The following is a 27,502-nucleotide window of genomic DNA, read 5'->3' on the forward strand; positions in this document are numbered from 1 at the left end:
GTCCTAGGGAATGGGACATCACCACATCACTTGCGGACATCAGAAACTACCAATGGATACAATACAATTCATTAACGACGAGCCTTGTGTTTTTCACTATGTCTGTACTGGCGGCAGTAATAGCATTCCATATATTTGTCATGCAACAAATAAGTTGTTGTGGAAATTCTTACACAGGGAAACTCAATCATAAATTAATCATTGTTTATTGTCAGCGCGCTGAAGAGGTTCTAACAAACTTGCTGCACCATAGTCAATATCTGTCAGGAGCTCTAACGGGGCAGTCCCGTTTAGTTCCCTTTATATACTGCAGACAAGTCATATTTGCATGATTTAGCTTATTCAGAATTAATTAATCATTAACGTTTGCTTCATTCACGTAACCGACCAATACTGGGTCATGGATGTGACAGATAAATACCTCACAAGGCTTGTTCTCTCTAAGCTGAGATCTTGAAATTGCAAGGTTCTGGGCATACTGCTAAATTGCAGACACTGATAGTGAGGATTCGTTCAATTAGTCACTTGCATGAACACAGAAATTGGTTTATAGAAAAGCACAAACAGTGAACAAAGACATTTATAAATAGAAAATCACCAACATAAAATGTTCCATCACAACATAATTACCATATGAGAAGGACTAGCTCACTAAACTAGCACACAGTGCCTCCTGGACATCTCCCCTTGCCTCCCCTGCCGGGGCGGCAGCGTAGCCTAGTGGCAGCGTAGCCTAGTGGTTAGAGCGTTGGACTAATAACCGGAAGGTTGCAAGTTCAAACCCCCGAGCTGACAAGGTACAAATCTGTCGTTCTGCCCCTGAACAGGCAGTTAACCCACTGTTCCCAGGCCGTCATTGAAAATAATAATATGTTCTTAACTGACTTGCCTGGTTAAATAAAGGTAAAAAAAAAAAAAAACTGTGGTTGACAGGCAGGGGTCGAAGGATACTCTACTGGTGTGTACTAACAACCATTGTCAAAAACAGAGGGAGAGGGCTAAAGGTGTCCGTATACATATGTTTGGTTTCCTCCCAGCAGAACTCGGCTAGGTGACGTGAACGTCTGCGCCCACATACTCCATTAAAGAACTTTACTTGAAAAACATGAAAAAAGCTATTGGTCCTTATTGAGATGCCGTACGCAACAACAAACAGTAACACTTCCTTAAAATAGTCAGAATCAATCTAAGATAATTCATTTTTAAGTTTTTGCCAAGGAGGTCTTAGTCGCTCAATTGTACATCTAACTAAGATGTTTGGTACAGTATTTCTCAAGTGAAAAAATGTGCATGAAAACTGGTCTGTCTTTGAATGACAACACACCCTTCATTGAAAAATCCCTACTGTTGAGCAATCACACACAAAGGTGCTTAGACTTCGGCTACCAAGCTTCGACTTGCCTCAGGAAAATGTTTTGTGTACTCAAACACCTGCAAAAATACCTGCCGAACACCAAAACAAAGAAAAAAAAAACATCACAAAAGTTTGGTAAACTTTAAGGGAGGGCTAAGGGGGTATTGGAATTTAAGTCTCGGACCACCTGTCTCAAAGCCAGCCTTTACCGCCAAGCCACAAGACGGTTTCAACAGCTGAACCATGGGCTGACTACTGCACCATAACTTTTATTTATATTCTGTACACACTGAACTTTTGTCTACCAGACCAATGTGTCACGACTTCCGCCGAAGTCGGCTCTTCTCCTTGTTCGGGCGTCGTTCAGCGATCGACGTCACCGGCTTTCTAGCCATCGCCGCTCCATTTCTCATATGTCCATTTGTTTTGTCTTGTTTCATACACACCTGGTTTCTCCATCATGTCTTTGTGTGTAATTGTTTATTGTTATGTGGATTTGTGCAGGCGCTATACTTTTATGTTCCGTGTTTTTTGGGTACGTTTATGTTTTATGTGCTGTCGTTTTGGACTGGAATTAAAGTGCGCCTGTTCACTACACTCTGCTCTCCTGCACCTGACTTCGCCTCCCGTACACACACCTAACACAATGCAATAGTTATGTCACCTCACTGCACTACTAATGTACACTGCTCAAAAAAATAAAGGGAACACTTAAACAACACAATGTAACTCCAAGTCAATCACACTTCTGTGAAATCAAACTGTCCACTTAGGAAGCAACACTGATTGACAACAAATTTCACATGCTGTCGTGCAAATGGAATAGACAACAGGTGGAAATAATTGGCAATTAGCAAGACACCCCCAATAAAGGTGTGGTTCTGCAGGTGGGGACCACAGACCACTTCGCAGTTCCTATGCTTCCTGGCTGATGTTTTGGTCTCTTTTGAATGCTGGTGGTGCTTTCACTCTAGTGGTAGCATGAGACTGAGTCTACAACCCACACAAGTGGCTCAGGTAGTGCAGCTCATCCAGGATGACACATCAATGCGAGCTGTGGCAAGAAGATTTGCTGTGTCTGTCAGGGTAGTGTCCAGAGCATGGAGGCGTTACCAGGAGACAGGCCAGTACAGCAGGAGACGTGGAGGAGGCTGTAGGAGGGCAACAACCCAGCAGCATGACCGCTACCTCCGCCTTTGTGCAAGGAGGAGCAGGAGGAGCACTGCCAGAGCCCTGCAAAATGACCTCCAGCAGGCCACAAATGTGCATGTGTCTGCTCAAACGATCAGAAACAGACTCCATGAGGGTGGTATGAGGGCCCGATGTCCACAGGTGGGGGTTGTGCTTACAGCCCAACACCGTGCAGGACGTTTTTCATTTGCCAGAGAACACCAAGATTGGCAAATTCGCCACTGACGCCTTGTGCTCTTCACAGATGAAAGCAGGTTCACACTGAGCACGTGACAGTCTGGAGACGCCGTGGAGAACGTTCTGCTGCCTGCAACATCCTCCAGCATGACCGGTTTGGCGGTGGGTCAGTCGTGGGGTGGCATTTCTTTGGGGGGCCGCACAGCCCTCCATGTGCTCGCCAGAGGTAGCCTGACTGCCATTAGGTACCGAGATGAGATCCTCAGACCCCTTGTGAGACCATATGCTGGTGCGGTTGGCCCTGGGTTCCTCCTAATGCAAGACAATGCTAGACCTCATGTGACTGGAGTGTGTCAGCAGTTCCTGCAAGAGGAAGGCATTGACGCTATGGACTGGCCCGCCCGTTCCCCAGAACTGAATCCAATTGAGCACATCTGGGACATCATGTCTCGCTCCATCCACCAACGCCATGTTGTACCACAGACTGTCCAGGAGTTGGCGGATGCTTTAGTCCAGGTCTTGGAGGAGATCCCTCAGGAGACCATCCGCCACCTCATCAGGAGCATGCCCAGGCATTGTAGGGAGGTCATACAGGCACATGGAGGCCACACACACTACTGAGCCTCATTTTGACTTGTTTTAAGGACATAACATCAAAGTTGGATCAGCCTGTAGTGTGGTTTTCCACTTTAATTTTGAATGTGACTCCAAATCCAGACCTCCATGGGTTGATACATTTGATTTCCATTGATAATTTTTGTGTGATTTTGTTGTCAGCACATTCAACTATGTAAAGAAAAAAGTATTTAATAAGAATATTTCATTCATTCATATCTAGGATGTGATATTTTAGTGTTCCCTTCATTTTTTTGAGAAGTGTATATACTTCCATATAATTCAATGCTGTTACTGTACTGTACCTTATTCCAATCACTATGCACATGGGCAAACACAGTCCATACTTTATCCCTATAAGCAATTTTCTTCCTATCTTATTTTTTTAATCTGCATGCCTCTTGTACTTGATTTAGTTTATTTAGTATTTTTATTAGTATGTTATATTTACAATGTTTTTTATTTGTATTAACTTTTATTTAATCGCCCAATTGAGACTAGTGTCTAATTTTCAATGGTGCCCTGAGGACATTTTTTTGTTGTTCCCCTTACTAGCTGTTACTGCTGGTATCTACTTTAATGAGGGAAATGTTTATATGACTGTGAAATGTGATTGTCTCACCTAGTTATCTTAGGTTGAATGCACTAACTGGAAGTTGCTCTGGATAAGAGCATCTGCTCAATGACAAAAGTGTTAATTAAAGTCAATCAAAACAACTGCACTCCGGTGAACTCATTTATCAAGGTTTTAAACTGCCCTAGTGGCACCAGGGAAACCAAATGTAATGCATTTTGTAAGTGATTCCAAAAATGTGGAACATGAACTAAAAGTGGATGTATTTATTGTAGTTCGGTGGAAACCCAAGGAACCTAAAACATTAACCAACCCTGTGAATGGGTTTGGTATCTCATGTTTTTATACTTTAACAATGAAGTTTATGTCGGAAGCTTGAAAAGTAGAACTTTTGAAGTGGACTAATCTACGGGACTGCATCCTTATGTAATACATGTATCACTAGCCACTTTAACTATGCCACTTTGTTTACATACTCATCTCATGTGTATATACTGTACTCGATACCATCTACTGTATCTTGCCTATGCTGCTCTGTACCATCACTCATTCATATATCCTTATGTACATATTCTTTATCCCCTTACACTGTGTATAAGACAGTTTTGGAATTGTTAGTTAGATTACTTGTTGGTTATTACTGCATTGTCGGAACTAGAAGCACAAGCATTTCGCTACACTCGCATTAACATCTGCTAACCATGTGTATGTGACAAATAAAATTTGATTTGATTTAATGAAGACCAGACAATTTATTTTTATTTTAAATGTTTAAATTTGACCCCTTTTTCTCCCTAATTTCGTGGTATCCAAATTGTTTAGTAGCTACTATCTTGTCTCATCGCTACAACTCCCGTACGGGCTCGGGTGAGACGCACTGCTTCTTAACACAGCGCGCATCCAACCCGGAAGCCAGCTGCACCAATGTGTCAGAGGAAACACCGTGCACCTGGCAACCTTGGTTAGCGCGCACTGGCACAGGAGTCGCTGGTGCGCGATGAGACAAGGATATCCCTACCGGCCAAGCCCCAAGAGACTTACAACTGTAATTGCTTCAAAAGGTGGCTCTACAAAGTATTGACTTTGGGGGGGGGGGGGGGGGGTGGATAGTTATGCACTCAAGTTTTCTGTTTTTATGTCTTATTCCTTGTTTGTTTTGCAATAAAAAATATTTTGCATCTTCAGAGTGCTAGGCATGTTGTGTAAATCAAATGATACAACCCCCCCCAAAAATATCAATTGATCCAGATCTAATTTCAAATGCTCACGCAAACGTTTTCACATTCGCTCGAACAAATAATGTCTTATTACCATCGCGGTGTTATACAGCGTTGACAGTGATCGTAATGGTGGCGCTTGGCGCGTGCAAATTCAGCACCCTCAACATTCTGTAATGGAATTGTGTTATTTGACGTGGCAAATGAAAAGCTTATTTGATGCGTCAAATAGGGTTATTTGACAAACAAACAGCGTTCCATATCCACAAGCTTAAGAGTAGTGGCTGCTGAAATCTGATAAATGGTGTCCAGAACTGGCAGTAAAGTATTCAGGTGTTTGTCAATCAATTGCTGTCATTCTTATTTGTGGATAGTACAACTCCTTCCAACAAAGTCAAATGATTTAGTGATAGATTTGAAATATACATTTTACCATAGCTCTAGAAAAACATTTACAGTATAGAGGCTGGCAATGTTTGGACTGGATGTCTGATGTAACTGACTTTGCTTTACTCCGTAAATGTCCTTTCATGTAAAGTAAGTCTGTCTCACAAGCTACTCTATAAGGCTATTAAAGATGAACACACTGTACTTGTCTTAATCTGGCCTACTTGGGTGGGGTTGGGGGGGGGGGGGGTTGATACACCGGCGGTTCAGTGTTTGCATTGATTTGCAAACAGCATCAATCATGTGGATGGGCCAGTAAACAGACGTGTGCGAGTCCCAATGTGTTTGTTTGTGGTGCCACAAGTGCATTAGGACTTGAGGGTTTACACCTTTCCGTACTAACTCAAGTTTGAGGGGGTCGACGAGTGCATTTTGGGGATGGAGGATGGTATGTGTGCGTGTGTGTTTAGTCTGAGTATAGGGACAACTTGGGTTGTCAATTTCAAGGGATCAGGGCAACTCAGGACAGGAAAATAGGAGAGGAAATGAGTGAGGACAGCAAGTATAAGCTTAGTTGATGCACAATGCTGTGTCACTACCATACTGTAAAAAAATTATAATCCTGTAATTGTCTCGCAAAATTACTGTATAATCAACAGTCACATACTGTGTAAACCTAATACAGTTGATTACCATAAATGACATTGCATTGTGGGAAAAACATTGAACAGTCGGGAAATATTAGATGTATTTTAGACATTAAATGCTATGTAAAACACAGTAGCAGTTAACTTATTGCATTTGTAAATATTCAAAATGATTGATTGATTAATATTATGCTACACAAAGATAAAATAACATGTTTCTAAACTAATCCAATCAGTTAGATTATGATTTTAAAAAATCGCCCGACACTGAAATGGTTGTTCCAGTTTAAATGGCTTAGGGAGTCACCTCACAAAGTGCCTGACCCTGGCAGTCATTCTGCAGGTTACAGGTGAATACATTCCAACTTTTGGATATCCTAACTCTGACTGGTTTCCAATAGGAATTACACATCACTTTGCAAGCCAGCATAATGTGATTTACAGGTAGGGTTGCAAAATTGTGGTACCTTTCCCAAAATTCCCATGTTTTCCAGAAATTCCAGTTGGAAGATCCTGCCAGGATTTCTGGGAATTTTGAGAAAGTTACCAGAATTTTGCAATCCTATTTGCAGGCCAGATGTGGCCTGGAAATTATGATTTTTAGGCCACTGTGTAAGAGTAAAACTAGGCCCTCAAATAAGGCCTTATATTGTGTTATAAAATAAACATTTTATGGTAACATATTTGCTTAGGATCACACTTGTTGAAGGCTACAGGACAGAACATGGATGAATACAACAACATCTCTCTTTCACTAACAAATACATTCATGGGTGGTACTACTATTCATTCGAAAGGAAAGGCACTCTGGGAAATATGCAAATAAAGCCTTACAGTAAGAGTACAGTGGCTTGCGAAAGTATTCACCCCCTTGACATTTCCTATTTTGTTGCCTTACAACCTGGAATTAAAATAGATTTTCTGGGGGGTTGTAATCATTTGATTTACACAACATGCCTACCACTTTGAAGATGTACATTATTTTTATTGAGAAACAAAGTAATAAACAAACAACTTGAGTGTGCAAAACTATTCACCCCCCCCCCCGCACGTTTATTCTCGGGTGATGAGAGGTGTTGGGTTTGCGCAAGACACAGCATTTTCCTTGATGGCCAAAAAGCTACATTTTAGTCATCTGACCAGAGTACCACATGTCTTTTGGATAATTTTTTTCTTTGAGCAATGGCTTTTTCTGGACACTCTTCCATAAAGCCCAGCTCTGGGAGTGTACAGCTTAAAGTGGTCCTATGAACAGATACTCCAATCTCCACTGTGGAGATTCAGGGTTATCTTTGGTCTCTTTGTTGCCTTTCTGATTAATGCGCCTCTTGGCTGGTCTGTGAGTTTTGGTGGGCAGCCCTCTCTTGGCAGGTTTGTTGTGGTGCCATATTCTTTCCATTTTCTAATAATGGATTTAATGGCGCTCCTTGGGATGTTCAAAGTTTCTGATCTTATTTTATAACCCAACCCTGATCTGTATTTCTCCACAACTTTGTCCCTGAACTGTTTGTAGAGCTCCTTGGTCTTCATGGTGCCACTTGCTTGGTGGTGGTACTGTAATTTCAGATTCCACACAGATGCACCAATTTGGACTTTTTTGTGTATGTCCATTACATGAAATCCAAATAAAAATCAATTGAAATTACAGGTTGTAATACAAGAAAATAGAAAAAATGCCAAGGGGTTGAATACTTTTGCAAGGCACTGTATGTTGCTGTAAAATGTCTACAGTATAATTATTGGCACTGTAAATCCATTTCAGTAGCAACAGTATTAGATAACTTAAAATATGGAATGGTAACATACTGTTCCTTTTTTACAGTAAAAACAAGAGGATTTGTTTTAGTGTTGTGGTTTGGTTACACACAACCATGGCCTCATAAACTAAGCACAATTGTTGCTGTTTAGCAGCTGGGCCATTCCACCTAAAAAATAAAACAAACAAGGGGATTTTGAGACCCTACATCTCATATGGTTCTGAAATGATTTTATGTTAGAAATTGATAAGATTAGCATTCCATCAACATTATTTTGTTGAAATATAATTTGATCTGAGAAATAAGCTAATTGACTACACCTAAATTGGCAAATTGTAACTTTATTGATTTTTTTTTCTCACTTTGGTACTTTTTTCACAAGTGTGAATTTTCAAAACTTTTAATACAAAACTCCAAGCTTGTATCGCCGCCGGTCTTACATTCAAAACCTTTCATTGTACATTAATTTTGTTTGTAGACCTCTTCCACCACGCAACCATTGATCCAAAATAAGTTCTGTGAAATGATTACATTGGTTTACAGTTTTTTCAACTGCTTAAACACGTTTTCAAAACTGTCTCCTTTTATCAAAACTCTACACACAATTCCCAAAACTGCACACACAAAATGCAAAATGCCTCACATCTCCTTCAAAATGTAACACTGCATTCAAAATGCCATAAACACATGTCAGAATGAAGCATTTGCTTCAAATGGCAAACACTGCTTTCATAATAGTACATTTTTGGATATACCATGTAAACACTATTCTAAATCTAAAGCTCTTTCATAGGCTTATAACTACATTTCAATACAATGTTCTACAGTGAAAGTAATCTGCTGAGAGGGGTAACAAGTACACTGTAAACACCAATGCAATGTAGAAACAGAAAATATTTATTAGGCCAAACATTACTGTTGTATACAGTAGCATACAACAAAACCATAAACATATGTAAACCAAAAGTATATTCTTTAGAATACAGTAAAGAACACAATTTGTGTGTGTGGGGTCCCGGGGGGGCAGTCCAGGAAATGGTATGGGGGGAGGCAGTCACCAGTGCTAAGCTACGCTTCATCTCTTCTCCGGCCTGGGTCTGGCCACAATACTTCGTCCACATCACAAGATACATTTTCTCTTGCCAAACATCGAGGGAAGTATCCCCTAGCATGGCGTATCCAACCTTTATGTCCCCACATGCGTCCTCCATTGCCTGGAGAAGCGGCATGTGGGCATAGGGTTGGCGATCATACACTTTCCAGCTCCAGGCTGAGAAGAATTCCTCTATGGGATTTAGAAAAGGTGAATATGGAGGTAGGTACAAAACTACAAATTGTGGATGGGTGGCAAACCAATTTTGGACCAGAACAGCCCGGTGAAAACTAACATTGTCCCATAAAACCACAAATCTAGCAGGCTCCTGATCTGGATCAGGGACAAGCATTGTGTAAATTGCATCCAGAAAAGTGAGCATATGGCCGGTGTTGTACGGACCCAGTGTGGCATTGTGATGGAGGACCCCGTTTTGAGTGATGGCAGCTCACATTACCCCCACGCTGTCCAGGGACATTGGTGATTGCCCTCTGTCCTATTACATTTCTTCCGCGGCGCCAACCTCATCCACATAAATAAATTAATGGTGAATTTCATGGGCATCCAGCTCCAATACTCTCTGTAACAGACAAAAGGATATACAGATGAGTAAATATGGTATGTCTGAAGTACTAGAAGTAGTGTTGCATACATACCTCTACAAAGCCATGTCGCATATTCTTGACTCTGTCAGAGTTTCTCTCAAATGGCACCTTGTAAAGATGTTTCATCGTCACTCGGTGCTGTTGGAGGATGCGTTGTATGGTCGACAGGCTTACAGCATTGATGTTGTTAAATATGGTGTCATTATTTAAGATATGCTCTCTTATCTCTCGAATCCTAATTGCATTGTTGGCCAAAACAATTTAATTTTAATTTAATTGCAATTTATAATTGCAGTCTCTTGTACATCTGTAAACAAGCCTCCTTGTCCTCCATGATGTATTTGCCTTTCCACTCTGTACAGAATTCAAACACAGTATGTGTTCAGCATAGGACCTGTAAACAATGTACAAAAAAAGGTAGTACAGCATGATAGCCAACCTCATTCATTCAATGCAGTGCAGTAAGTGGATGGCTTAGAGTTACAAATGTTTATGCAATACTATGCAGTCATACGTATTTTACGGTACATTACTGTAATGCTAAAATTAGTCATTAGATAGTTGCATACCTGTTCTCATTTCTGAAGGTTCTCATTTCTGAAGGTTCGAATTATGAACGCCACTGTAAATCGACTCAAGTTGGGCTGGACTCTCAGTCCACTTAAAAAAAAAACTCTCAGTCCACAAGTTGGGCTGGACTCTCACTTAAAAATAATTACAACTTAATAGCAAGTAAGAACCTGATGATATCAGGATGTAAGATGGGATGGAAACATCACCAAATTCACTGAGTATACATATTATCACATTAATTTACTGTTTTCATTCTCAGAGATAATTTGAAGAGCTAACAAACAACTACATTGATGAGTAAAAGTTTTGGTTTATTGAATTCCATTTAAGAGTTTTCTGCTATTTTAAATGAGCACTCCATGTGTTCATGTGCCTGGTTTCTCTGTTCTGTTGCCTCAGCGTGACTAGAAATACGTAGCATGCGTGTGCCACGATTGGGAGTCAGTAAACGTCTATGAGTTGGAAGAACATTTTGTAATGTGTTCAATTTAAGAACTGTGAATAGATATTGTGATTAGGTCTGCTTTAGATGAATGTAGGCTACCAATGTAGAAATGTACAGTGAACAAAAATATGAACGCAACATGCATCAATTTCTAAGATTTTACTGAGTTACAGTTCATATAAGGAAATCAGTCAATTTAAACAAATGAATTAGGCCCTAATCTATGGATTTGACATGACTGAGAATACCGAAATGCATCTGTTGGTCACAGATACCTTAAAAAAAAAGGTAGTGGCGTGGATCAGAAAACCAGTCAGTATCGTGGCCTGTGGAATGTTGTCCCACTCCTTTTCAATGGCTGTGTGAAGATTCTGTATATTGGTGGGAACTGGAACACCCTGTCATACACATCGATCCAGAGCATCCCAAACTTGCTCAATGGGTGACATGTCTGGTGAGTATTCAGGCCATGGAAGAACTGGGACATTTTCAGCTTCCAGGAATTGTGCACAAATCCTTGCGATATGGGGCCATGCATTATCATGCTGAAACATAAGATGATTGCGGCGGTATCTCTATGCATTCAAATTGCCATCGATAAAATGCTATTGCGTTCGTTGTCCGTAGCTTATTGCCTGCCCATAGATAACTCCACCACCACCATAGGGCACTCTGTTGACAACGTTAACATCAGCAATCCGCTCACCCACACGACGTCATACTGCCCGGTACAGTTGAAACCGGGATTCATCCATGAAGAGCACACTTCTCCAGCATGCAAGTGGCCATCGAAGGTGAGCATTTACCCACTGAAGTCGGTTACGACGCCAAACTGCAGTCAGGTCAAGACCCTGGTGAAGACGACGAGCTTGCAAATGAGCTTCCCTGAAATGGTTTCTGACAGTTTGTGCAGAAGTTCTTCGGTTGTACAAACCCACAGTTTCATCAGCTGTCTGGGTGGCTGGTCTCACTCAGATGACCCCGCAGGTGAAGAAGCCGGATGTGGAGGTCCTGGGCTGGCGTGGTTACACGTGGTCTGCGGTTGGGAGGCCAGTTGGACGTACTGCCAAATTCTCTAACATGACGTTGGAGGCGGCTTATGGTAGTGAAATTAACATTCAGTTCTATGGCAACCACTCGGTGGACATTCCTGTAGTCAATTGCCAATTGCACACTCCCTCAAAACTTGAGAAATCTGTGGCATTTGTTTTGTGTGACAAAACTGCACGTTTTAGAGTTTTTATTGTCCCCAGCAAAGGTGCACATGTGTAATGATCATGCTGTTTAATCAGCAACACCTGTCAGTTTGATGGATTATCTTGGTATAGGAAAACATGCGAACTAACAGGGATGTAAACAAATTTGAGAGAAATAAGCTTTTTGTGCGTGTGGAACATTTCTGGTATCTTTTATTACAGCTTATGAAACATGTGACCTGACGCTTTACATGTTGCTTATATATTTTTGTTTAGTATATATGGACATTTCCTGATTCAGAAGCTTTTCTTTTAGCTGTTGCCAGTGTATTGCTAGTCTACTGCACTTATTTGATATTTGTAGCTATATTATGTCTCACCGTTGGATCACCAAGAACTGTAAATATACACATTGAGCACTTCGACCTACTTCATTTCCGCTGATTTCCAGCCTCTATGACAACTACAAGGCCCCTAGGCTATTTTACATCAAAACTTGAGAAAAAACATACCAACCGAACCTTAACTTGACATTGTAGGTTACGGAAACGTATTACATATACAATAAATTGAGTACAGTGTCTCTGTGCTGGGCAACAAAATAAAAAGCCAGCTATAATGAGTGTGTGCTGTTTTTGTTCTAGTGTGCGTGTACTGGGAAGTCGAGGTGTCACTGTGAAGGAGTCAAAGGTAATAAGGTAAGCAGACCACCAGCCAAGGCAAGCACCCTTGGGAGTAACTGCAATATTTTTGTTCTCATCACACTATTCAATATTCTCTGTTTCTGTTTTTCTCTCCATCTCTCTTGCTCTCTTTCACACACACACACACACACACACACACACACACACACACACACACACACACACACACACACACACACACACACACACACACACACACACACACACACACAGGGAGAAAAGGGTTACTCAGGAGAGGCTGGTCTACCTGGGTCGGTTGGCTATCCGGGCTCAGAGGGTCATCCTGGATCAGTGGGACCAAAGGTACTTTCCTTACCTGCACTACAGTATGCTCCACATAAAAATTGCCATTAAATGGAAATATTATACATGGCCCGTATTCATAAATCGTCTAAAATGAGTGCTGATCTAGGTTTAGTTTGGCCTTTTATAAACTATTATATGGACAGAGGGAACCTGATCTTAGATTAGCACAGTTAGCTATTTAAACTCTTAAGTTAACACATGACTGCATTGTCCAAGGTTTTGGTACAGTTAGCAGTGTACTAGCCTTGAGAACCTAAGGTTGTACGTTTTCATACCAGCGAAAAGAAGCATACCTGAATCATGTCTTGATTGTCTTTCCCAGGGGGACGTGGGCTACCATGGACCTCCAGGACAATATGGCAATCGGGTAACTTTCCACAATAAATGTCTTTTTTTTTGTTGTTGCTGTATATTTTATATAATCTTGCAGTTCCTAAGACTACAATCCTTTCTATTTCTTCAGGGACCTGAGGGTAAAGAAGGATTTGCTGGGACACCAGGTCTACCAGTAAGTGTGTGTTATTACCAGTAAGTGTGTGTGTGTGTGTGTGTGTGTGTCTTCATCCAGTGTAATATTTGCCAAATTGTTACTCTAGGGCATCCCAGGCCTTCAAGGACCAATGGGCCAACAAGGTGCCTCAGGATGCAATGGAACAGAGGTGCAGTAACAGTGGCTATTGTCACCATATTCTCTCTATGTGAACCTCTCTGACAAAAGGTAGCACACCAAGCTAGATATGTATGCTCTCTTTCAATGCAGATGTGGACAGATTCACAATTATAGTCACACACTTTAACTACTGTAGACAGCAGTATTAGTAGTGTGTATCACTACTGTTTATCATCATATAGTAGCGCAATCATGACCTATAATGAGACATCCAAAATGTGTTTCAAATGGCACCCTATTCACTAAATAGTGCACTACATTTAACCAGAGCCTTGGGTTTCCTGGTCAGAAGTAGTGCAATAAATAGGGAATAGTGTGCCATTTTGGATGCAGTGCCACAGTCATTTTGCATGGCTACCCAGGCTCCTTGATGCAGTCAAACGGGGGCGGTTTGACAATGTGTCATTAGCTTTGATACTGTAATTGGTTAGATACCATCCAAACGCTGATAACTTTGTTTTGAACAATGCGTCTCGTGCCCCTCGTCACCACAAACAACTTCAATTATGGCTCTCTCAGACTAATGTATGTAGCGAATGACAGAGCAGCAGAATAATAAGAGTGTGAGTCGTCAGGCTGACAGTACTTCTAACGGGTGCCAACAATGTCTTTGCAGGGGAAGAGGGGTTCAACTGGTCCACCTGGTCTCCACAGCAGTGATGGATTAAGAGTAAGATGGATACATGAACATCTTTACTTGTGTGTTTCACTACTGTCTGTCAAAATACGCTTTTACCGTAATGTTGATAGTTGTCTTTTATTTGACAGGGTTCACCTGGAGCACCTGGACCAAAGGTAGTCCCTCTTCCTCTTCCTCCTGCTCATACCTTCATCATCGCCATCCTTCTAATAAACAGCAGAATTCAAAATGTTGTGTGTGTGTGCGCATGTGCAGGGTGAACCTCAAACAATTGGAAGTGGGCCACCTGGACCTAGAGGAAGAGACGGTGACCAGGTAACCAGCAGCATCCCATAATGTAGCATTACTCTCGTTGTCCTCCCTTCTCTCTGTCCCTCCTCAAACTCCAGTTCCGTACCCTACTTCTCTTTCACCCTCCATCTCCTCTCTATATCCTCTATGTCTTCTTCTTCTTCAGTATCTATTCATCATTTTCCTTCGTCCGAAATAGACCCTTAATTATGCGCTTGTGCCGGATCAAGTGAGAAGTGGTATTCGCCAAGCAAGCAGTGTGTCGTCCTTTCAATTAGCAATATGGATCCCCTTGCCTACTGATAGGCTATGTTTGCCATGCTTACACTAATCAAATCCTCTGTCATCCACTAGTGCATATGGGTTATGGGCTTGTGGCATTTGGGACTGGGCATGTCTCTCTTCTCTTTATCAGAGATAGACATTAACCCAACTCTCTGTGGTGTCTTACAGGGTGTCTCTGGGTCACCAGGACCGACGGGACCACCAGGGGAAGCTGGACTTCGTGGGGTTGAGGTAAGTTAATTGTTTTGCCTGGACTGAGCTTGGCTATGCTATGTAAATGTAGCAAAATACTTGTATTCTTTTATTAGGTTTTTCACAGATATGCCATTGGTTTGTATAATATTGAGGTTCAATAGATAATACTTGTGTAAGGGTTGTAACATACTGTGTATAGTTATGTCTTATTGTGCATTATTGTTACTCTCTATCAAGGGATTGATAGGCCTACATGGAGCACCAGGATTAAAGGTAATAGGGTTGTGTGTGTGTGTGTGTGTGTGTGTGTGTGTGTGTGTTAACAGTAGGACATTGGGATATTTGAGGTCAATGGAAGGTGGCTCAGTTGTGCTGTAACTGTTGACCTTTTCTGTAGGGTCAAGAGGGACGCAGCTCTAGTATCCCTGGCCCTCGTGGTCTAAAGGTAAAGACATTGTAACTCATTACTTTTGCTTTATTCATGTATAACTCGCCTAAATCTCCTAGCCCTCAGATCTCTGAATCTCTCAAATGGTTGAAATCATGCTTACGTTTAATGCTTGATTATATCTCACCATTGTTTCTCTTATGCTAAAACTCATAACCATATATATCATTTGTACGTATACAGAATCCAATTACTTCAGTACCTTATAAATGGTGACATTGAATGCCTTTTAGAGTAGGCTATGTTTTGTAGGTATTAAGACATGGCCTTCTTTGCACTGCCACTGTGTGGCCAGTCTGCGGAGCTGCACTTGAAATATGAAGGCGAGAGCTCTCTGTGTTTTCTTGTTTGTGTTACATGTATACCATCATGTAAATGTGTGTTAATGCTTGTGATTACCGGTATCTGTTATACTAACCCTGCTGTCCTCTTGGACCAGGTTTCTCTCAATGACTAGCTCATCCTAGCATCCTAACATCATAATTTGCATGTATATGTAGCACATGGGGATGTGTGAAACTACTCAGCCTTAAGTGTCAAGCTTGCGTCGCCTCATTAGCTAGCTTTTGAGGTGGCGCGATCAGCTAAGATGCTTTAGGGAGCACGGTCACGTGTGTTTGTGAGGCAGAGGTCCAGAGTTCGTGCCAGGTATGGGCCGAATCGGGAGGAGGTGGTACTTGCTAAGCAAGCAGTGTGATGTACTTTACACATACAGGTGGATGAAATATGAATTCCATCCAATGTACAGGATATATGTGTGACTGGTTCCATTTCTCTTCTAGGGACACCAAGGGCCCCCTGGAGTCCCGGGACCGAAAGGGATCAAGCTATACGCCCACGCTCCCTTCGATATGAAGGTATAGTCAAGCCATGTCAGACCTGGGTTCAAACACTATTTGAAATCTTTAAACTACTTTGATAATTTGCTTTAGCCTGCCTGGAGTGTGAAGTGGGTGTTTTTAAAATGATTTTCTATTGGTTTCATTGCAACAGGCAAGTTCAATAGAGCACAGCTGATGTTTTACCGTAATTTCGGTTAACCCAGATCTAAAGTGTTCCGTAATTGGTCAGATGCTCCATTAAATTCTGGGTCCATACGTGTTAAGAGAAGAGATCAAAAACGAGGATCAGAGCTGTAACGGAGAGCTCCACCCTCTCTCTTTGCAAGTTACGGGCAAATCTATGTCCCCTCCCCTTCAGAATTTCAAAAGATGCTAACTCCTGCAAAATCGTGATTTGTCCAACCACCGGACAGATCTACAGTACCATTTATGTTTACGTAGTCTGTCCACGAGAGATTACCAATACCATATTTAGTGCCCGCAATTGTGACCTGATAATAATATTTTTTGTGATTAAGATTATCATTACTGTGATTTATCAATAAATACTGTGATGTGTGTGGAGTAATATCTACCCTTTAAGAAATCTGTATGACAAATCAGAAAACCTCACTGATTGGTGTGATGGAGGTCAGCTGACCCTCGTCTTTTCTCTCTGCAGGGAGAGATGGGTGAATTGGGTGAGAAGGGCTGTAAGGGTTCACTTGTAAGTCATCTCCTTGTTTCTCACTCCTCATGCATATCTAGCTTTTAATCAACCACAGTCTGTTTTATGGGCAGAATCATCCAGTTACATTTTATTTGACAGGGTCGTGTGTGTGTGTGTGTGTGTGACAGTGTTGTTTCACTACGACATTTTAGTCCACCATATGACTGCCCTGGCATAGGGAGGTTTCTGTCCATGGGTGTTATGTCACTAGAGTTGTAATACAAACCGCTACCTCTGTCATCTGACATGAGCGGTCGTAAATGGACATGTTACAACGCCATCATGTTCATGTCATAGCGGTGCTATCATCTATCATGTAGTGTCTCCTGGAATCCTAGCTTTAGATTCAGAAGATTAACAGTCAATTAGATGAACTGTCCTGTCTTGACTTGTCTGTTTGTTTGTTCAATCAACCTCTCTGTCTGCCCTCAGGGTTATGCTCAGGGTTATGCTGGCCACATCCATTTTAAAGGAGCAAAAGGGGACCAAGGGGACGTTGGTACTGAGGTATAACACTGACTCCACATAGGGTATAAATGTAATATGAGCATTATGCCATTACACTGTATAGGTGACTGACCTACGGAATGACAGGCGATACATGATGTTATGACTGATGTGGTTATGATGATGAGAGTGATGGGAGGATTTCATGCCTCTGAGCAGTGTGATAGAATGAGCATGTGATGCAATATAATAATGTGGTGTTGGTTTCAATGATTAGCTGTGAAACAGTACTAAGTGATAAGAGGACTGAGAGATATGCCTTCTCCTTCTGGAGGACTGACTGTCATGAATTCCCTTTTAGGGAAGGCCAGGGAAGGATGGGGATCGAGGACCCACTGGATATAAGGTAGCTGTCTCTTCAACTGACCAGGAAACCCAGGTGTTGTAGTAATATCCTCGTGGATACCGGACGTCCTCACAAGTAAAACAAGGAATACTTCCCTTGTGGCGACATTTCCCAGGTCCCCATGAGGACAAAGGCTATTTTAAGTTTAGGGGTTGGGTTTAGAGTTAGGATTAGAATTAGGAGATAAGCTTTAGCGTTAGGGGTTAAGGTTTAGGTTAGGATTTTGAATGGAAATCAATTTTAAGTCCCTACAAGGATAATAAAACTGTGTGTGTGTGTGTGTGTGTGTGTGTGTGTGTGTGTGTGTGTGTGTGTGTGTGTGTGTGTGTGTGTGTGTGTGTGTGTGTGTGTGTGTGTGTGTGTGTGTGTGTGTGTGTGTGTTGTGTGACTACATACAACTATGTTGATTATATGCTATTTTATTATTTTCATGTATGATTTTTTAAATTTATTGGCCCATCCTCTTCAGAGGACAGAGATAACTTACACTTTTTGCTGTTACATGTACATTCTACACACATTTGACATACATGGCACTTTTTTTACACAGTAAAAAAGAAAAGTGAAGACTAAGGGGGATACCTAGTCAGTTGCACAACTGAATGCATTCAAACAAAATGTGTCTTCTGCATTTAACCCATCAGTCATTTGACATACATTACATCTGGATAGATGGTATTTAAACATATCCGGTATACGTTTATTGATTTATAAATATATTATAGATAATGAGCTTTTAATTTCACCTCTCAGCCCATCCCACCTATCTCCATAAGCCTCCCTCTTATGATTTCCATGTGCCATATATTTTTCAACTGTGCTGGGATGTGTTAAATAAATTCTGAACCTTTCTAATCACGTAGTATCTACAGATTGTTAAAGATTCATATTTTTAGTAATGACTATACTGTTGATTGATTGACTATGGCTTTCCACATCTCACAACAGTGCTATTTGTAAGGTTAGAATAATTATACAGTCTTGCCCTTCAGGGGAGAAATGGGAATCACGGTTCAGCAGGTCCTGATGGAATCCCTGGACCATGGGTCAGTCATTACCGCAATTATTTTCATGTTTATAGTGTGTGTGCGTGTGCATGTGCGTGTGTGTGTGTGTGTGTGTACAGTGCATTCAGAAAGTATTCCACATTTTGTTACTTTACAGCCCTATTCTAAAATAGATTTTTCTTAAAAATCCCCTCATCAATCTATCGTTGTCCTGTTGGAAGGTGAATCTTCGCCCCAGTCTGAGGTCCTGAGTGCTCTGAAGCAGGTTTTCATCAAGGATCTCTCTGTACTTTGCTCCGTTCATCTTTCCCTCGATCCTGACTAGTCTCCCAGTCCCTGCTGCTGAAAAGCATCCCCACAGCATGATGCTGCCACCACCATGCTTCACCATAGGGATGGTGCCAGGTTTCCTCCAGACGCTTGGCATTCAGGCCAAAGAGTTCAATCTTGGTTTCATCAGACCAGAGAATCTTGTTTCCCATGGTCAGTGTCCTTTAGGTGCCTTTTGGAAAACTCCAAGCGGGCTGTCATGTGCCTTTTACTGAGGTGTGGCTTCCGTCTTGCCACTCTACCATAAAGACCTGTTTGGTGGAGTGCTGCAGAGATGGTTGTCCTTCTGGAAGGTTCTCCCATCTCCACAGAGGAACTCTGGAGCTCTGTCAGCGTGACCATCGCGTTCCTGATCACATCCCTGACCAAGGCCCTTCTCCCCTGATTGCTCAGTTTGGCCGGGCGGCCAGCTCTAGGAAGAGTCTTGGTGGTTCAAAACTTCTTCCATTGAAGAATGATGGAGACCACTATGTTCTTGGGGACCTTCAATGCTTCAGAAATGTTTTGTACCCTTCACCAGATCTGTGCCTCGACACAATCCCGTCTCTGCGCTCTACAGACAATTCCTTAAACCTAATGCCTTGGCTTTTGATCTGACATGCACTGTCAACTGTCTGACCTTATATAAACAGGTGTGTGCCTTTCCAAATCATGTCCAATCAATTGAATTTACCACAGGTGGAATCCAATCAAGTTGTAAAAACATCTCAAGGATGATCAATGGAAACAGGATGCACCTGAGCTCAATTTCGAGTCTCATAGCAAATGGTCTGAATACTTAGGTAAATAAGGTAATTCTGTTTTTTAAATGTGCCTACATTTTTTTTTTTACTGTTTTCGCTTCGTCATTGTGGGGTATTGCATTTAGATTGATGAGGAAAATATTTATTTAATCAGAATAAGGCTGTAACGTAACAAAATGTGGAAAAAGGGAATTGTTCTGAATACTTACCGACTGCATTGTACGTGTGCGTGTCTGGCAATGATAGATTCTTTTTTTACGTGTCTACAGGGACAGAAAGGTGGTCAGGGTCAAGATGGTGACCCCGGGGAGGTGAGTCAATGTGCCTGAGATTTTGCCTGATAATGTCAGTATCAATATAGTTAGAGAAGTATGTCAGAGAGTGCTGATCTAGGATCAGTTTAGCGTTTTAGATCATAGTGATAGGATTAGAATGACTAAGATTACATGAACTCCTACTCTGAGATGCTTTATGAACACATGCCCTGGTCTCTCTGGCCTCCCCATAGGTGACCATGATTGGCGAGGCCGTGTTTGGCTCCGGGGGTGCCAAAGGACAACAAGGGTTGGCTGGCCCTCCAGGTCCCACTGGAGTTACTGGTCCCCCAGGTACTCTACGCATATCTAGCATACACACCCTCATTGATATTCACCCTCCTATCCAATCAGACGTTGAGTAGCACTGTATAATCCCGCATCATTCACCAACTTGACCAATAAGTGTGTCTGTATAGCTAAACATATCAACCTGTTTTCCAGGTAGCACCGGTTTCCAGGGGCCTCCTGGATCTCCAGGTAAGTGCTGATCCTCACTCATTCATTCACTCACTCACTCATTCTCCATCATCGCAATCAAGTGTGTACAGGGGCTCTATCTTCTCCTTCACAGCTCATAACTATGGAGATGATCCCTACAATCGCGGAGCGAAGGGTCGCAGTGGACCTAAAGGGGATAAAGGAGACCAAGGACCCATCATCGACGGCGAGCCAGGCAGAGAGGGCTTTCCAGGAACAACTGGGGAAAGTGGAGACCCTGGACCCCCAGGACCATCTGGAGACTCAGGTAGACTTACTCTCCAGAAATAATGTAATGTTCACAGTTCTGATATTGTTAAATCAACCTGATCTCACGAGCTCACATTTACTTTTCACATGAGAAATGAAACAAATCTATAAATTACTCCCATTGAGATGATTAAAAATAAGGTACTTGTTTTTTTCTAATTGTAGGAAATCTTAAGGGCTTTATAGGACCTCCAGGGGAAAAGGGAGCCAAGGGCTTGACAGGCGAACAAGGGTACAGTGGCCAATATGGTTTAAAAGGTGAGCTCCCTCTGATTCCTCATGGTTTCTGATTGGATGGACATTCTGGGTCATCACTGCTTGTTGATGGGGCTGTCCACAAACCCTTCTGTCTCATTGGTGGAATTCCACCGACATTGGCATTGTGGTGTGTCACTTGGTATCAAGTGTTTGTGTCACTTTGTGTCATTGTGTCACTCTTTCTCCACTACAGGTCAGAAAGGAGAGGTCTGTATGTTGTGTACAGGAAAAGGGTCTGGAGAGCCGGGACCCCCAGGACCCCCCGGTCAGCCTGGATTCCCAGGTAACAACACCTGCAGCATAAAAAAAACGTTCACATAGAAATGTATTGTGTAAGGGCGTCCCGGGTGGCGCAGCGGTCTAAGGCACTGCATCGCAGTGCTAGAGGCGACACTACATATCCGGCTTGGATCACGGGCTGTACCACAACCGGCTGTGATCGGGAGTCCCATAGGGCGGTGCACAATTGGCCCAGCGTCGTCTGAGTTGGGGGATGGTTTAACCGCGGGTACTTTACTTGGCTCATCGCGCTCTAGTGACTCCTTGTGGCAGGCCGGGCGCATGCAGCCTGACCTCGGTCGTCAGGCGAAAGTGTTTCCTCCAACACATTGGTGCAGTTGGCTTCCTGGTTAAGCAGGCGGGTGTAAAGAGGCGCAGTTTGGCGGGTCATGTTTCGCAGGATGCATGACTCAAACCCCCCCCCCCCCCCCCCCCTCCCTTCCGAGTCCGAGCCCGTTGGGGAGTTGCAGCGATGAGACGAGATTGAAATTGAGGAGAAAAAGGGGATAAAATACATACCCAAAACATTTGTATTGTGTAGAACAAAACTGATTGTCTGTCACATAGAATGGGGGATAGTGTCAGCTCTTCATTTTAGTTCTACCTGTAACAATCAGAGTCCATTTGAATACACCCTCGTCTCACAGGCTTTAATGCAGGACCAGGGCCCAAAGGAGAGCCAGGATTCAAAGGCCCATCAGGACCACCTGGTCAACCGGTAAGACTATCTACATGATTACTCCGCTATACAGATACTGAATGCTATTATATTTTACCTTGCAATGTCGCTGTGACACTGCCTGGGGTTTTTGCAGTTACATTATTTCCATAGTGACACCTCTTCCTTTGTAGCGTTGCTTAGATCAGTGGTTCCCAAACTTTTTTGAACTGTTACACTTCCCCATAAATGTATGTATTGCCCGCCATCTCATTGGATCTATACTGCAAATCATCTATTTTCTGTGACAAACATGTTTAATAGATGAAATAGGGTTTCTTTGAAATATAGTTTGCATAGTTTCTTACTCAAGATTATTCATTTTTTGTGTACCCCTTATAAGAGCGTCCCGCAATCCTCGCCAGAAAGAAAGAAGCTCCAGTAAAATAGGTCTTTAGTTTTGAAAGGTTTGAGCTAGAGACCAGGGGTTTTATGCGTTGCAAAGGTGCAACCATGGGCTCAAAGCCAAATACTCTGTTTTTTTCTGTAGCAAATCTGTGCTGTGGTACAACTAAGCCTAGTTAGACTTGCCTGTGGTAATGATTCTCACAAGCAAAAAATGATACAAATGACTTTTCTCGTGAATGATACAAATGATACAAATGATACAAATGATACAAATGATACAAATGTAACAGCCTGAGCGAATTGGACTTGAAACAACGATACAGGTGTAACCATGTGCCATTCAATTTATTGTCTGAGCAGCACTTGTGCTCTCAATTCAAAATGCCATGTGCATTCCACAGGTCCCTTTTCTAAGTGTTCAAAAAAATGATCAAGATTAGGAAATGTTTTGCAGCACACCTGAGCACCTCAAGGCACACCAGTGTGCCACAGCACACCGGTTGAAAACCACTGGTTCAGATCTTGTATCCATGTTGTTGGTAGGATACCATATCATTGGTGTTGCTTGGGTACTGTATCCCATGGTGCTGCTGGTATACAGTATCCATGGTGCTGCTAGGATACTGTATCTATGGTATTGCTGCAATAATTTATTGAAGGCTTCTGGGTTACCGTATCCATGACAACTCCTGTCTGTCTTACAGGGTCCCCATGGCCCCTCAGGTGTTCCAGGGCCCCCGGGAATGAAGGGAAATCCAGGTTCCCACAACCACCGCGGGATAAAGGGAGAGAAAGGATCCCCAGGACTAGCTGGCAGATCGGGGAAGGATGGAAATCATGGGAACACTGGCTTCCCTGGACGCAAGGGCCAACGAGGCCCCAAGGGTGATCCGGTGAGGATTTTCAATAGCTACTTTTTTCTGAAATGCAAATGATTTGAATGCATTTTTAGGTTCTTTAAACTGAAGTAAATTTGTCATTTGGGTGTACTGTCCCTTTAAAGGGTGGCTGAGCTTACTGATTTGGTCTTGATGTTTAGCATGCTCATTAAGAAATGCTAGCGGACATGACTGAAGCCAAACGTAAATTATCTTGGGAGTGTGGTTTGGGGGTGTGGTTTCATGTGGAAAAAAAGGCTAATGGAGAGGAAAGCGAAGCTAGCTTTGCTATGGAGAAAAGTTTTGAAGTTGAAGACTTCTCCTGTCGTAGAATATTCAAATCAAGTGAGAGAGACTTTCTCATTTCTTCAAACAATCATCTTTATTTAATATTGATTAATTATTGCAACGATGCTGGTCGACCGTACACTCTTAAGTGTGTTGCAGAGAGTTTAACCTCACCAACAATCCTGGTTCTTATTTTTATTTTACCTTTATTTTACTAGGCAAGTCAGTTAAGAACAAATTCTTATTTTCAATGACGGCCTAGGAACAGTGGGTTAACTGCCTGTTCAGGGGCAGAACAACAGATTTTGTACCTTGTCAGCACAGGGATTTGAACTTGCAACCTTTCGGTTACTAGTCCAATGCTCTAACCACTAGGCTACCCTGCCACCCCATTTATTTATATAAACGTCCTCTCACTATCAACTGTGTTCATTTTCAGCAAACTTAACATGTGTGAATATTTTTATGACCCTAGCCAGATTCAACAACTGAGACATAAACTGAACAAATTCCACAGACATATGACTAACAGGAATTGAATAATGTGTCCCTGAACAAAGGGGGGTCAAAATCAAAAGTAACAGTCAGTATCTGGTGTGGCCACCAGCTGCATTAAGTACTGCAGTGCTCATGGACTGCACCAGATTTGCTGTTAGATGTTACCCCACTCTTCCACCAAGTCACCTGCAAGTTCCCGGACATTTCTGGGGGGAATGGCCCTAGTCCTCACCCTCCGATCCAACAGGTCCCAGACGTGCTCAATGGGATTGAGATCCGGGCTCTTCGGTGCCTAGATTATTATATATGTGTGTGTGTAATTATATATGCTTTATAAAGAGAATAGATTCAGGCCGGTGACACCGTTACTATGAAACTGCCAGCTGTGTACGTTGCTGAATTCTTGCTAACAAGTTTTGTTATTTTCTGCCAGAGCCATATTATATATTTTTGATTGATGTATTTTTTAACTAGACAAGTCAGTTGAGAAAAAATATTATTATTTACAATGACAGCCTAGGAACAGTGGGTTTACTGCCTTGTTCAAGGGTAGATCGACATACTTTTACCTTGTCAGCGCAGTGATTCGATCTAGAAACCTTTCGGTTTCTGGCCCAACGTTCTAACCACTAGGCTCCCTGCCATTCCTTAGCTAGCTACAGTATCAGTATCAAATAATTTATCAAACTATATATAAATGTTGATATTAGTTAGCAGGGGTCTTTACTTCAACATTATTGTGTTTTGATGGATTTCCAATAGGGTTAGGGTTAGGGTTAGGGTTAGACCTCTGGTAGACCCCTTTTCCATCTGTTTGACTTGAAATCAAAGCCTTTGCTAATGCCCGATTTTTTTTTCGGGGGAATATGGTTGAAAAATGTATCTATGGCTTAATTTCCCAAAAATATAGTCTCTTAGCTTTCATTTGTAGCCCAATTTGACATTTTCCAATTAACTTTACATTTTGGTGCTAATGGGTCCTTTTACGTGGAAATGACACTTTCTGAATGTTCAACATTTGTTACTGTGAAGCAGTAATGTTATGCCAACTAATGTTTTGTGAAGAACTGATGTTTCATGACGGACTGAGGTTATAGCCTGTCCCCTCTGCCAGTACTATGGGCCGACGGGTCTGAAGGGAGATGTTGGTGTCCCAGGCCCTCCCGGACCACAGGGATACCAAGGACCAGATGGGTTGCCAGGTCCAGTAGGCATAGGACCTCTTGGCCACCCAGGATCCAAAGGCAATAGTGGGGTACCAGGTCTACCTGGCATAGCTGGCTACCCAGGTAAAGCAAAACACATACTTGCATGCACACACCACCTCTCATTGAAGCCATGAAGTACCCCGGCAGAATCGTCCCCAATAGTCAATGTGAAAATTGCAATCTTCTTGGGCAATATTTGTGTAAATAAACAACAAATGTGAAGACAATCATGGAAACAGTAATTACTTCTATTACACCAGAACAGTCAGAAGTTTAGTCATTAAAACTCGTTTTTCAACCACTCCACAAATTTCTTGTTAACAAACTATAGTTTTTACAAGTCAGTTAGGACATCTACTTTGTGCATGACACAAGTAATTTTTCCAATAATTGTTTACAGACAGATTATTTAACTTTAACTGTATCACTATTCCAGTGGGTCAGAAGTTTACATACACTAAGTTGGAACAGATTGGACATCATTTGAGTCAATTGGAGGTTTACCTGTGGATGTATTTCAGGGCCTAGCTTCAATCTCATCATGGGAAAATCAAAAGAAATCAGCCAAGACCACAAGTCTGGTTCATCCTTGTGAGCAATTTCCAAACGTCTGTTAGTACCACGTTCATCAATAACAAACAATAGTACGCAAGTATAAACACCATGGGACCACGCAGCCATCATACCGGAAAGAGATGCGTTCTGTCTTCTAGAGATGAACATACTTTGGGGCGAAAAGTGCAAATCAATCCCAAATCAACAGCAAAGGACCTTGTGAAGATGCTGGAGGAAACAGGTACAAAAGTGTCTATATTCACAGTAAAACGAGTCCTATATCGACATAACCTGAAAGGCCGCTCAGCAAGGAAGAAGCCACGCTCCAAACCCGCCATAAAAAATCCAGATTACGATTTGCAACTGCACATGGGGACAAAGATCATACTTTTGGAGAAATGTCCTCTAGTCTGATGAAACAAAAATAGAACTGTTTGGCCATCATGACAATCGTTATGTCTGGAGGAAAAAGGGGGAGCCTTGCAAGCCGAAAAACACCATCCCAACCTTGAAGCACGGGGTGGCAGCATCAAGTTGTGGGGGTGCTTTGCTGCAGGAGGGACTGGTGATCTTCACTAAATAGATGGCATCATGAGGAGGGGCAATTATGTATATATATTGAAGCAACATCTCAAGACATCAGTCAGGAAGTTAAAGCTTTAAAGCTTGGTCGCAAATGGGTCTTCCAAATGGACAATGACCCCAAGCATACTTTCAAAGTTGTGGCAAAATGTCTTAACCTCTCTGGGATATTCGGGACGCGGGAGCGTCCCACCTCAACAACAGCCTGTGAAAGTGCAGGGCGCCAAATTCAAAACAACAGAAATCTCATAATTTAAATTCCTCAAGCATACAACTATTTTACACTATTTTAAAGATAAACTTCTCATTAATCCAGCCACAGTGTCTGATTTCAAAAAGGCTTTACGACGAAAGCACACCAAACGACTATGTTAGGTAAGCACCTAGTCACAGAAAGACAGCCATTTTTCCAGCCAAAGAGAGGAGTCACAAAAAGCAGAAATAGAGATAAAATTAATCACTAAACTTATAGGACTCACTCATAGGACTTCATGTTTCACATTACATGTATGTTTTGTTCGATAAAGTTCATATTTATATCCAAAAATCTGAGTTTATATTTTCGTGTTATGTTCAGTAGTTCCAAAACATCCGGTGATTTTAAGTGCCACATCAATTTTTTTTTTTGTTGTTGAATTTGACCCCTTTTTCTCCCCAATTTCGTGGTATCCAATTGTTTTTAGTAGCTACTATCTTGGCTCATCGCTACAACTCCCGTACGGGCTCGGGAGAGACGAAGGTTGAAAGTCATGCGTCCTCCGACACACAACCCAACCAAGCTGCACTGCTTCTTAACACAGCGCCATCCAACCCGGAAGCCAGCCGCACTAATGTGTCGGAGGAAACACCGTGCACCTTGCAACCTTGGTTAGCGCGCACTGCGCCCAGCCCGCCACAGGAGTTGCTGGTGCGCGATGAGACAAGGATTTCCCTACCGGCCAAACCCTCCCTAACCCGGGCGATGCTAGGCCA

At 42.2% G+C, this 27,502-nt stretch overlaps 1 protein-coding gene across 1 annotated transcript in view; it reads left to right on the forward strand.

Annotated features, from left to right (window-relative positions):
- The window catches only part of LOC109875102 (collagen alpha-3(IV) chain), a 68,820-nt gene that overhangs the window by 21,104 nt on the left and 20,214 nt on the right, over nucleotides 1–27,502 (forward strand). The window contains exons 2-26 of the mRNA XM_031810557.1: nucleotides 12,476–12,529; nucleotides 12,749–12,838; nucleotides 13,164–13,208; nucleotides 13,305–13,349; nucleotides 13,438–13,500; nucleotides 14,128–14,181; nucleotides 14,280–14,306; nucleotides 14,407–14,466; nucleotides 14,896–14,958; nucleotides 15,160–15,195; nucleotides 15,320–15,367; nucleotides 16,153–16,227; nucleotides 16,874–16,918; nucleotides 17,354–17,428; nucleotides 17,730–17,774; nucleotides 18,767–18,820; nucleotides 20,124–20,165; nucleotides 20,363–20,462; nucleotides 20,613–20,648; nucleotides 20,743–20,916; nucleotides 21,084–21,176; nucleotides 21,370–21,459; nucleotides 22,103–22,173; nucleotides 23,226–23,414; nucleotides 25,300–25,474. Coding sequence (XP_031666417.1) covers nucleotides 12,476–12,529; nucleotides 12,749–12,838; nucleotides 13,164–13,208; nucleotides 13,305–13,349; nucleotides 13,438–13,500; nucleotides 14,128–14,181; nucleotides 14,280–14,306; nucleotides 14,407–14,466; nucleotides 14,896–14,958; nucleotides 15,160–15,195; nucleotides 15,320–15,367; nucleotides 16,153–16,227; nucleotides 16,874–16,918; nucleotides 17,354–17,428; nucleotides 17,730–17,774; nucleotides 18,767–18,820; nucleotides 20,124–20,165; nucleotides 20,363–20,462; nucleotides 20,613–20,648; nucleotides 20,743–20,916; nucleotides 21,084–21,176; nucleotides 21,370–21,459; nucleotides 22,103–22,173; nucleotides 23,226–23,414; nucleotides 25,300–25,474 — 1,849 coding nt within the window. The remainder of the gene's footprint in view (nucleotides 1–12,475; nucleotides 12,530–12,748; nucleotides 12,839–13,163; nucleotides 13,209–13,304; nucleotides 13,350–13,437; nucleotides 13,501–14,127; nucleotides 14,182–14,279; nucleotides 14,307–14,406; nucleotides 14,467–14,895; nucleotides 14,959–15,159; nucleotides 15,196–15,319; nucleotides 15,368–16,152; nucleotides 16,228–16,873; nucleotides 16,919–17,353; nucleotides 17,429–17,729; nucleotides 17,775–18,766; nucleotides 18,821–20,123; nucleotides 20,166–20,362; nucleotides 20,463–20,612; nucleotides 20,649–20,742; nucleotides 20,917–21,083; nucleotides 21,177–21,369; nucleotides 21,460–22,102; nucleotides 22,174–23,225; nucleotides 23,415–25,299; nucleotides 25,475–27,502) is intronic.

This window comes from Oncorhynchus kisutch, linkage group LG30 (assembly GCF_002021735.2).
Source record: "Oncorhynchus kisutch isolate 150728-3 linkage group LG30, Okis_V2, whole genome shotgun sequence".
Lineage (NCBI taxonomy): Eukaryota > Metazoa > Chordata > Actinopteri > Salmoniformes > Salmonidae > Oncorhynchus > Oncorhynchus kisutch.